General features: G+C 37.4%; 1 protein-coding gene across 1 annotated transcript in view; it reads right to left on the minus strand.

Moving 5' to 3' along the window:
- Positions 1–5,769, minus strand: part of LOC146162685 (uncharacterized) — a 42,488-nt gene extending 36,719 nt beyond the window's left edge. Inside the window, exons 1-6 of the mRNA XM_083386078.1 lie at positions 5,715–5,769; positions 4,181–4,252; positions 3,095–3,285; positions 2,287–2,430; positions 1,320–1,504; positions 186–381 (exon numbers count right to left, since the gene is read on the minus strand). Coding sequence (XP_083242204.1) covers positions 186–381; positions 1,320–1,504; positions 2,287–2,430; positions 3,095–3,285; positions 4,181–4,217 — 753 coding nt within the window. The 5' untranslated portion in view covers positions 4,218–4,252; positions 5,715–5,769. The remainder of the gene's footprint in view (positions 1–185; positions 382–1,319; positions 1,505–2,286; positions 2,431–3,094; positions 3,286–4,180; positions 4,253–5,714) is intronic.
- Between the last annotated feature and the right edge of the window lie 6,869 nt (positions 5,770–12,638).

Consider the following 12,638-nt stretch of genomic DNA (forward strand, 5'->3'; position numbering starts at 1 on the left):
ATCATTCATTTGGGCCACTCTTGTTCTACTGAAGAATATGAACAGATCCGTGTTTAGTTTTCCTAAGAAATAGTGAAGTTAAACTATTTTTGTTCAAATGAAAAACTTCCGAATCTTGACAAAGTGTAAAAAATACATTTTTCTGCAACCAGATCCAGCTTGACACAGAATGAAATACAACTTACAAATCGAGACGAGTTGTTGTTCCTGATGGTCTTAGCGTTTCCCCAGGCCTCGAGTACAGGGTTCGTTTGGACGATCTGGTCCTCCAAGTTTCCCTTCTTCTCATCCTTCTGCTGTCCTCCGCTGGCAGCCGCGATGTTGGCGAAATACTGGATGACCTTCTTGGTGTTCTCCGTCTTACCAGCTCCGGACTCACCACTAGAGGGAGTAGCGCAAGTTAGAAAATAATATTTAAAATATTTTATCCCAATATCTTTAAAATAAATTTGGCAAATATTCAAAAAAAAATTTAGCCGAATATTTAAAAAGGTTTTAGACGAACATTAAAAAAAATTTAGCCGAATATTTAAAAAGGTTTTAGACGAACATTAAAAAAAATTTAGCCGAATATTTAAAAAGGTTTTAGACGAACATTAAAAAAAATTTAGCCGAATATTTAAAAAGGTTTTAGACGAACATTAAAAAAATTTTTTGCCGAATATTATAACAATATTTCAACAGAATCTTTAAACAAAAGATTTTAGACGAATATTAAAAAAATAGCCGAATATATTTTTCTGCGCATCGACTTGGCGACAGAACAATCAGGACTGATCAGTAAACAGTATCTGGTTTTACACAAATTACTTGTTTGAAACTAAAATTGCAAAGTTTGCACAAAAAATTAAGTTATAAAAAATGTAACAGTTAAATTTAAAATTTTTGATGGAATATTAGGAAGAGTAAGATAAATTAGCTAATGGTAATCTAAAGAGCGTGGACTACTCGACACAACTGTAATTAGTACAGGACAGTGAAAATACTAAGTGACAATTTTTTATTGCGGTATCGAATCAAGCATTGTTTCAGCCAGACTAAATTTGGGAACAATAATGGGAACATAATGCAAATCCCCATAAGAGATCATCTACATCAAGTTTCAAGTTTTATTATACAAATGCACGCGATATAGGAAAGTAAATACCTTCACGGGATTAGGGAAAGGCACAGTCCTGAACCACAAGTTCTAAAAGAGACTGACCCATCTATTATAGCTTACGTGAAGTTAATAATGCCAATTATAGGCAAACCTACCTAGTGGCCTTCCAAGAAGCACCACGGAATCAACAATCGCGCCGTGAAAGCGTGCTACTCACGTAATCAGGATGGACTGGTTCTCACGGTCCATGAGCATGTCGTGGTATGCGTTGTCAGCCACTGAGAAGAGATGAGGTGGCATCTCAGACCGCTTCTTGCCGCGGTACATCACAACCACCTTGGCGCCGTATACTGGCAACCACTTGTAGGGGTTCACGCACACGCAGAACAAGCCAGAGTAGGTCTGAAGAAAGTTTTAAGCTTGGGTTAAGATTAGGAGGTGTGCTGGACAGGTGCGGTTAGTAAACGCGGCAGAATAAGCGACTTTGAAAGCTTTGTTTTTCTACCTGGTGTTAACTCAAGGCTGTTACCAACATCCGTGGGGCTATTCAATATTGCAGTACAAGCAAGGCCCAGAGAACGTCTGGGGATAGATTTAAGCTTGGATTAAGATTGAATGTCTTTAGTACAATTCAAGTCATTTATCCGAGTCACTCAAGTCAAGTCAATCTGCGCGATGACTCAAGTCAATTTATTCGTCAATTTTGACTTAAGAGTCTTTAAGTTAAGCAGAACAGGCCAGAGGTAGGACTGGAGATGATTAGAGTTTGCATTAAGCGTGGAACACGTGTTACATAGGTGAGGTTAGAAAACGTGGCAGAATAAGCCACTGAAATAGCTTTATTGTTCTTCCTGGTGTTATCGAAAGGCTGTTACCGAAATTTGTTGGGCTATTTAGGATCGTATTGTAAGCAAGGCCAGTTCAAAAAACATCTAGTCTGCGGTGAGATTCGAACTTACAACCTTAACTAAACCGGGGCCGCCGTTCTACCGACCGAGCTACATTGAGAGCTAACGAGATTTTTATCTATAGGTTTGCATTTTTATTATTCTGAAATGAGCAAATACCAAATTTTCCGTTGTTGATATTACCACGTATTTGTGTAATTAAACGTGGCTTACGTGAATTCTAATACAACAAAAAAAACTAGTTTTGTGACTCAAATTATCTCAAAAGTTACTCACGTAGATTCTCATGCTCGCATATCGGCTTCTCAAGTTGTGAAGCACGGATGCCTCGTTGAGATGAGTCATGTTGGCCATGTCGGAAGCCTGCTCGAACTTGGGAGGGTTTTGGAACTGGGCGTCGTCCTGTTTCACCGTGACCGTCTGCAAAGAAAAATTGGACACACCGTTAAAGAGTTAAACAAAAAAGTGCATAAGAAAAACATATACTGAAAATAAGTTCTATTGGTATTTATTTGTTTGTCCGGCGTTTGGGCTACACAAAGTGAGGCCAAAAACGCCTTACCCTGTTCTTAGTGGTCATTTTTTTCATTCGCAAATTTTCGCGCAATAAGGCTAGAGAACAACAGGTATTTTAGGATACTGTTTTATGACGTGACGTTATGAAATTTGTGGATTCCACTTTGTTTATAACTCCTGCAAAGCATACCGATAAGGGGCCTCTTGGCCTATTGCGTACGTTCTTTACGACAACTTTTTCTTCTGTCAACATGTCATACCTAAAAATGTCCGCTTAAACGAAATGTTTTTCCCCGTTAAGGCACACAGCCTAGGACCTATGTACTCACCTCGAAAAAATGTCGCAATGGATTATGATTTCTTTAACAACAAATAAATGAATTGGCTTTTGGGCACGACTTTTAATATTAGTAAAACTTCTACCACTATAGGTGCGTCGCAAATCCAACAGACTTTCCAAAGGTGTATCAAGCAATAAAGTCTGGGAATCTCTGGATTAATGTAGCGTTTGTGACCCTTGCAATATAAAAGGTTTACAACACTGTCTGGCCTAATGCCTTGTACTTACCTCGTTCTTAACGGTCTTGACGGTAACCTTCTCCCCAGTTGTGTCGAGCACCTCAGCTCGCACGTATCCCTCCTTCTTGTGAGGAACCCACACGCTCTTCTTTCCTTCAAACCTCATCGCGGCGAATGCGATCCTTTCCTTCTCTGTAGGAGCCAGGAAGGGCATCGGGTCGTCGCCCGGACCGCATTCTCCTGCGAATTTGGACAGTTTCGTACGCTTTTGTATTTATTAAGGCTACTTTAAAACCAGGCCCGCATTCTCCTGAAAATTTGGACCTTTTTGTTAGCTTTGGTATTTATTAAGGCTACTTTAAAACCAGGCCCGCATTCTCCTGAAAATTTGGACCTTTTTCTTAGTTTTGATTATTATTAAGGCTACTTTAAAACTAGGCCAGCATTCTCCTGAAAATTTGGACCTTTTTGTTAGTTTTTGGTTACAATGAGTCCATTTTAAAGGCTAGGCCCGCTATCCCGAATTCGGACTAATTTTTCAGTTTTAGCTTTAATTGAGACCAATTTTAAGGCTAAGGTCATTATCTCCTGGAAATTTAGACAGTTCTGTGAGCTTTAGCTTCTCTTTTTTCTTAAGCTAGGCCTACATTTTTTTTCAACGCAGCGATACTGCCATGATAGTAAGTTTATCAAAACAAGTGTGAAAAACTGGCAGTAAATAAACGTCTTAATGCTAAAGCTAATTTGGTCGAAAAAACTAGAAAAAAATACCTTTAAAAGTTTTAATTTTATCTGCTATGCTTATTGAGCATAGTAATGACTTCATTTGTTATAGGACGGGATCGCAAATCTTTTTATTCAAAATATCGGTATCGGGATAATATATAAGGTATCGTTGATCCCTACTTCTAGCTATAAATATAAACTAAGTTTAACTACGTCACTGTACCATCAAATGATCTTTGTAAATCGCAGTATATTTCTCTAATTCTAAATGAATCAGGTGGCACTATATGAAGCACGGTTGTGCGAAAGTTTGTCGAGAATGCAATACAATTTGTCTTTATACAGTGCCACCTGATTCATCTGTACCATATTATTTGTTGTTAAATTAAGCTGCTTTGGCAGTCCCTACCCTTGGCAGTCTCCTTGTTGGTGGGTCGTGGCACCATGATGCAACTTCAGATGATGTGACGTCAGTGAAAGTCTACAACAAATAATAGAAGATCAGCTTTAAAGCTATACGCGTCAAAATCATTGGTAAAAGTACGCTGGAACGGTCCGCAATAACGTTCCGGTTAAAAATGTGATCTTTTATTGCGAGGTCAAGTCCCAAATGTATGTAATAAAAAAATAATAATAAAATTAGGTTAACTTTCGTTTATATAAAGACTACAAACATCAAGATCAGTCGTGGAAGGACCCGGAACGGTCCGCAACGGCGTTCCGGTTAAAAACGTGATATTTTATTGCGAGGCCAAGTCCCAAATATATGTTTGACTATTTTTTGTGCATACTTGTGAACAAACTCGGTGTAAAGTCAGTGAAAATCTACAAGAAATAATAAAAATTCAACTTTAAGGCTCTAAGCGTCAAAAGCAGTGGTATAAGTACACTGGCATTCCGCAGCTATGTTCCGGCTAAAACATGTTCTTTTTTCGCGAGGACATGTTGAATAACTATATTTGTTTATTTCAGTTGCATATTTGTGCACGACATTAAACGATCACTTCATGTTTCTTGAAGTTGCCTGTTTTATTACGTCCGGTATTGGCCTAGATATGTGACGTCATCCCTGAAAAATTGCAGGCGGTAAGAAAATACATCTACTTACACTCCTGATAAAAATGAAACTAAATTTGTATTGGTTGAACCGAGTATAATACGTAGTATTTAAGATAGTATTTCGCGAGAAAACTAAAAAAAGATCCAAGCTATACGCTTAAATGCGTTTAATTGGATACTACTTTGCCTGTAACTGACAGAAAATCTTATTCTCCGCAACTATAGTTATAAATAAAGTATTTTCCTTGAAGAGCGATTACTAGGACAGCATGTTTCAGCATTTTCAGTCAGTGTCAAACATATCACTCTATGGACTATATTGGCTGGCTTATATTAAATACATGTCCCTAAAAGCCTATTTTTTAGATCAACGTAAAACTAAACAAATTTAAATTTATATGTTTGTAACTTGGATTTGAATTTGCAAGGAATCACTTCTTATTACGTCTAAAACAGTTGTCACTAGAGCGCCTTTTTAAACTTTTAAATATTTGCGAAATTTACTCAGAGTGCCCTTTCTAAAAGTTTCTACACACCGCTATGCAATTTAAAAATCAATATTGATTTAGATATAAACATCTTATTTGAAGAATTCTCGTCTTAAACACTTCATCGTGTCTGAAATAATTGATCAGAAGCAACTTTCTCGCGTCTACAAAACTCCTGTGTATAAAGTCGAAATCGTTCACAAACAAAAAAAAACTTTTAACATCGTTTATAAATTAAATAATTTCAACATCATTTACAAAATGAATAACTTTTAACATCATTTACAAACTAAATAACTTTTAACACCATTTACAAACTAAATAACTTTTCACATCATTTACAAACTAAATAACTTTTAAAATCATTTACAAACTAAAACAAGAAAAATCACCCACCTTGTCAGGGTTTAGGTATGCGAATACCTATGCCCTAAACCGCCCAGCACAAGCCTTTTATACCGGCTCTGACGGATCAGACGCCGAACGCAGCTCATGCCCATAAACCGGTATGACGGCCGATCGCTGTCTCCTGATTGGTCGAGAGGCAGCGAGCGCCTGTTGCTTATTCCTCAGAGGACGGCCGAAAATATCTCGCCTGTGTGGAGCGAAAAAGGCTGCGCAGTTGACGGGGTGGGCGCTCGCCGGTTGCATCTGTGTTTTGAGTCTTTGGGGATTCGAAGACGCGCGTGTGTAATTTCATGCTGGCTCTCTCTTTAGCGAGGTTCAAAGCAGACGCAAGGTCTGTGCGTGAAACAGTTGGCGGATAGCTCTGGCTGGAAGCTGTACATAAGGTACGACATTATCCTACATCCCTCGCTAATATATCAAAACATTGTTTTCTATGTGAAGCTCTTTTGTATGCTCAATACATCATGAATTCCATTTTAACTGAAAAATTTGCGGTTAGCTCTGGGTGAAAGCTATATGCACAGGGTGGCAATCAGTTATTAGGGGCGGATCTAAGAATTTACAATTCCCGAAAAAAACTTTATCTTTTGTCAACTTTTATTAAACAGGATTTTAGCTGCATATCTACGCGCGAGTTTGCTCGCAAAAACACGTGTTTTTCACATTATTTGTGTTATGACGTCACACATTGACGCAACTTGGTGACGTAAAAAAAACTGTTATGGCTATAGGCCTCGAGTCATTATATAAATATTTTTTTGAAACGTTCACAAAATGCTACCTATGTCTCTACGGGTTCTGATACTTATTCTGCGCCTATTTAAAACCTCCAGCCATTATTTCAAGACTCATTTGAAAAGTTTACAAATTGCTCTTACCACCATAAAGGGTTTTGATATTGAGGTCATCGTGTAAGAACGACAGCAAAAAAAATAAAATTTCCGCTAGATGAAAGAAGTGAGCTGTATTTTAACTGGTGACGAGTTCTACCCGGACGAACTTTGCGCGCCGAGGTTGTCTTTGAGCAATATCTACAAAAGTTGTGACGATACAGGGTTGAAATTTCTACACAATCCTTATATTGGCTACACCTTTCCAGCAAACACACTTTTAGCGAAAAATAGCAATAATTATTTTTATGAATGCATTTTTTTCAGAGATGTTTTAAAATATTTACGTCAAAACGTGACGTCACAAAGTTACATCTAAACGTGACATCATAAATAGGCAACCTTAAGAACTACACAGTTCGTCTATTTTAATTATGTTTTAAGTTAGAGAGGTGATACTTTCCAAAAATGTTAAGTGAAAAACGCCACTCTATCATTTAGGTTGCCAAAACATTTAGAGGGTGCAATGAAATATCCGGCGCATTCGGGCGAAAAACATTTTATCAAAATAGATTAAGACATACTAAAAATGTAATCCAGATTCGAGCAGAGTGCAAAACTGTTTTGCATTTACCTAGTTTAAATACTGTAGGCATAAAACACAGTTGGGGTGTTTCTATAGTGTCTTTAATAGTCTTCACAAAAACGATTTCTGCATTTAAGCAAACAAACAAACGTACTGTATAACTTAAAATAAAGGTAAAGCCGGTTAAACGTAAAGCGCCGTAAAGGAAGTAAGAACAGACGTACACGTACAGTATCTGCATTTTTGCGCTGAAAGTTTAAGAGAAAAAAGGCAGTTACTGATAAACATACACCACGACACACGTCCAATATCAATGAAAAGCCTATAGCAAATGAAAATACACACCATAATCAATCGTTTTTGTTATTTAGTTCAACTATTACAAAACAAACTTACAGTAGGTCGCATGTAATTGCTCATTTCAGTATATTTAAATTGGGGTCTGGTAATCAAATGGTTAGAGACCACTGCTTTAAAGCATAGGTCTTACTGTGAATTGCCTTAGCGAGCGTTTCTGTAGCGCAACCTTGCGGTTAATATAAGTTATTCGAACGGACTACAAATCAGTAAACAGATCGAGCGGCAAACGCATTCAGTGATGCTAACTTATTTGAAGACAACCATTTATTTTTAGCCAAATGGAAAATAGACATAAAAAAACACACAACTTTATTTTCACACTAGCAACATTGTCTCGAATAATACGTCAATTGTCATTCACTACCAACACATATATTTAACAATAGTTTTGCAAACAAATCATTTTGTAAAAAATTAAGTCCTAGTCATTCGCAAAACAACATTGTTATCCAAAATAAATGTTATATGTACAAAATCGGAACAGATTTTTAAATTTAAGAATTATCGAAAATAGCTCAATTTTACCGAAATATGTTTAAGCGCTTAAATTTAACTCCAGTGATTAGCCTAAATTACTTTCAAGTCAAGTTATTTGTTCAATTGACTTAAGTCGTATCAAATCATAAAGTCCGAAAGACTAAGTCACTAGAGATACTCTGACTTAAGTGCAATCATTACTACACTGTTTAACAGCCAGTGAAAAAGATGTCGTTTTACCTGTTGGAAAAAAATAATAATGAATAGTTTTGTTTGTTAAAATTGCAATTTGTGGTACAATTATCATCCTGGTGCTATATTTTTCTAAGCAGTCAAAAACTTTGGGTAACTTAGGCTTAGGCCGGTGAAAAACATTCATCGCTTTTAAAATTAACGTGCATAAAATAATTTGGTTGACTAACATGGTAAATTTGGACAATAGAAGGACCATTATTAAATTATAAATTAGCAGGTTGATTCCAAAAAAATGTCATGTACTGTACTGTTAATAAGTTACAATAGGTTGCCGACCCCACTTTCGCCAACTGATGAGCATTAAAACGTCACAATGCTGGAAACACCAAGATTATTTTTGCGACCCAGGCCAAGGCCATCAACGATAAATAGTGTTGACGTTCGCTTACCCAAATTTACGCCGAATAAACGGTCAATATGGTTAGGATCGGAATTCGCCAGTCAATGGTTTATATCGTGCGAAGCTAGTGCTTTCTTAGCCCGCAAAGTTCCTGAAAATAAGGGACCAGTTTATATAAGGGGGCGTAGCTCAGGGTAACGCAAATATTATGCCTTTGATCCCGTAAAATTCGATTGTTGGTTTTGAAAATATTGACCTAAATCCAGCTCTTCTCTGGCCATTGTTTTGCTGCGATTCACCCGAAGAATGGCATTGTGTTACGTCACAGTGGCCATTTGTGACAGCAGCAGCAGTAGCCTTTGTGCCTACTCTTTATACTAGCAGTGTCTTTGTGACTTAAAAATACCCGATTTTCGGCTTTGTAATCGTCAATATGTGCTTTAGATGGGAGAGAGACTGGTTTCTTGGTCGGTTTACAAAGAAGCCACGCCCTTTGGCTTCTTCGTCAGCTGTTGACGGGAGTTATTGCGTCGGCGAGCTTTCTAGAAACTTCTGTCATGTCTGACCATAACATGACTCGTGTAATGGTTTTATCCAATCGATGGCGGGATCGATTAGGTAATCTGGTTATTTTAGGGAAGTTATATACAACACCGTGTAAGATCGGACACGAAACAGCGTTTTTATCATGTCCTTTCTTTTAACAATCATAGTGCAAACAAAAAGCTTCTTTTTAGAAACATATTTTTCAACTTACTTCTCACAAACTTTCTCAAACTATGATTTTTTTTATGATAAATTTTTTCTCAACTTTCCTTGGTGGCTTTTAACGGTTTTGGTTATTTTCTTACTATTAAATAGGGATTCCGCCTACTATTAGCCTACAATTTTTTTTAAATTACGGTACCTTACAAATTACGGTACCTTTTTTTTAAATTACGGTACCTGGAAATCGCTTTTATCTCAAACTATATCTGAAATGAAGAACTAAGTTTGATATTGAACCTGCACCGATACCGCCATAGTATCAAACGAGTATCAATACCACCAGTTGTCGTCGGGTATCGGCTACGGAAAATGCACACGTGTGAATTTATTTGTTGCTTACTTTAGTGCCCCTATTTTGAATATCGTTTGTGTTACAAAAAAATGCCGGTTACGCTACCACAGTTCGGTAGATATGATGAGTCCGTTATGATCGACTGTTTTTATTTATGACTGGTACCTGTTCTTAGTGGTATTGTTATGTTTACAGTTATTCCTTGACCACAATTTTTTGACTTGGACTGGGATTTAAATTGTTTTTCGTAAATGGCTTGACTTGGACTTAAATCATTTTAAAACGACCTGTTTACGACACTGGAATTAATAAACAAAATGCTATTCCCACCGATATCCCCGTCAACCATATAAGCCGCATATTACAGTACGTTAACTTAAAATCTCCGATAAACCCAATACGCCTGTCAACATGGGGGCCAATAAATAATTATTATTACCCGTGTCAGGTTATTCAGACCCAGTCGACCGTTAACGACCTGGCCTTGCCATCGGAAACGCCCAAAGCTCACGCGAGGAACTGGGCACAGTTTCCGGCCAAATTGCCCCCAAGTTCCCGATACCCCAAGCCCCAATCTCGAACGGAAACTAGTTTTTGACGCCGATGAGTCACTGACTGATTGATGTTTGGCGCTTTGTGTTTATAGGCGCTTGTTGATTTTATTCTTTTGTTTGTGGCGCGTGCAACTTCAAAGAGCTCTTCCGGGAAAAAATAAAGTTGATTTTTTGGTTTCCTGTTGTGGTTGATTCAATCTTTTGTGTGTAGTTTTAATTAAACTTTGTCAAGCGATGAAATTGCAGTTATTTGCGAAATTTTATGTTTGTTTTGTAATATACAAGTGAATTTAACTACCAAGCAACAAAATAGATTTTGCTAACATTCTAAAATTTGCGTCTATACAAGGCCTGGTCATAATATCAACTTTGTTTTTATTTCTTTAAAGTAGGCCTACCATATGTCCCCTTTCCAAATAATTTAATTATTATGCGATTTTTCGGCGTGAGACTTAAGTTAAATCAAATTTTCGGCGGCAGAATAAGTTTGATTCATTTTTCTTATCAATGTGTTCTATTTAAAAAAATTAAGGGAAACGCCAAATATACAGGATGTTAATCTATCAATTAATTTGCTCGTTTTTTGACTTTTATGTTGTTAGTTTTGCTGTAAATTAATACAAAATCGGAAAAATTCTTTGATAGTCTAACAACTCTAATTGCCTTGTGCTTTTTGTTCTCTTTTTGGTTAACGAAAATACGGTAGGCTTTTTCAAAGTCAAAAGTATGTTGAATAGGCAAGGGGGTGGGTGCAAAAGGAATTCCACAAAGAGGCGCGTTCAATGGAATAATAAAAGCACCACAAGGTGCGGCCCTTTTGGCTTTCAAGGCAAAAATCTCGGGGAACGCTGAGCGAAAAAAACGCCGATGGAATTCGCACGCAAAACATATTGACAGTCGTCGAAGAAAGTGGCGGTCTTAGAAGCATTGTGAGGCTGAAAAACGTGAACGTCTCCTATGCTCTGGGGGTAACCTTTGCACGCGAAAAAGGTTTCCACCAAGAATTGAAAAAAAACGCCGATGGAATTCACACGCAAAACATATTGACAGTTGTCGAAGAAATTGGCGGCCTCGCACATTTATAACCATTGTGAGGATAAAAACGTGAACGCATTCTATTCTCGAAGGGTAACCTATCGGCAGCTCGACTCGATACGGTCCTTTCGCTGTCCTTGTGTTATTGTTTATGTTATTCTGTTATTCAATGTTTGTAAAGATCCACAAAAATAAATTGAATCTGAATCTAACCTTTGCACGTGAACAAGGTTTCCACCAAGAATTGAAAAAAAACGCCGATGGAATTCACACGCAAAACATATTGACAGTTGTCGAAGAAAGTGGCGGCCTCACCCCCTTAGTACCACTGTAAGGCTAAAAACGTGAACGTCTCCTATGCTCTGGGGCAGTGTTTCTTAACCTTTTAACGCTCGGACCCTTTGAGCTTTCATGGAATTTTCTCATACCCCCCTCTACAATGGTCGGCGGAAGTAAAAATAAATGTAATAATAGAAATTAAACTCAGTGTATTTATAAATTACATGTTGAATACGTGCATTAAATACAGTCTTGTAAGTTCAAAAATATTTACAACACACAAATAATCAGTCAATTTACTAATGACTTTTTGTTGTTGATTTTCGTAAATTACGCATTCTTCACAAATATGCCTAAACAGCGCACAATTTCACACTGCATGTCGTACACCCTGCTTTGGTTCTTCGTACCACCAAGGGGTACACGTACCCCTGGTTAAAAAACCCTTCTCTGGAGGTGACCTTTGCACGTGAAAAAGGTTTCCCCTAAGAATTGGAGTCGTCACGTTTTTAACCTCACAATGGTTTTAAGGTTCCCAGCTGGCGTTTATGTGCATATTCCTTGGTTTGGCTGCTATTGTGCTAGCGCCGTAATTCGTGACAAGCTACTGCTTTCCATTAGAAGAGTTGGAATGCGCCACTCACGAAAACTATACAGTAGCTACTTTCCTGGTTATTTACCGTCTGCTGTATGACGTACATGCGCGCTAAAATAAATTGTCCGTCGCTTTTTGGCAAGGACTATGACGTCAGAGCTCAAACCGCCCATTAGATTGTCTTCCCGACTCTTTTGAATTGCAAGTCTGGCGTAAATCCTTCGGTGAGATGGCATTGTGCATAAACGGCAAATCGGCAGTTACAAAAAGACAAAATTTCCTAAATACTTTATTTTAGCAATGATTCGATTGCGTGAAAAGCTGTTGAAAGACCTATACAGCTTTAGAAATATTTATTAAAATTTTTTAGCCAGTTAATTCAATTATAGGATGACGTTTTTCTGTGCAAAGTCAAACAGGTAATCTAAAATCCATTTTACCTCATTCAAGGTTTTACAGTTTTAAAGATTTTTTTTAGGAAAGTCAAAAATATGTTTTTTAATTAGCCCTAAACGTTTGAAAGTTGTCGTAATTTGAAAAT

The sequence above is a fragment of the Ascidiella aspersa genome, chromosome 3, assembly GCF_963924565.1.
Source record: "Ascidiella aspersa chromosome 3, kaAscAspe10.2, whole genome shotgun sequence".
NCBI lineage: Eukaryota > Metazoa > Chordata > Ascidiacea > Phlebobranchia > Ascidiidae > Ascidiella > Ascidiella aspersa.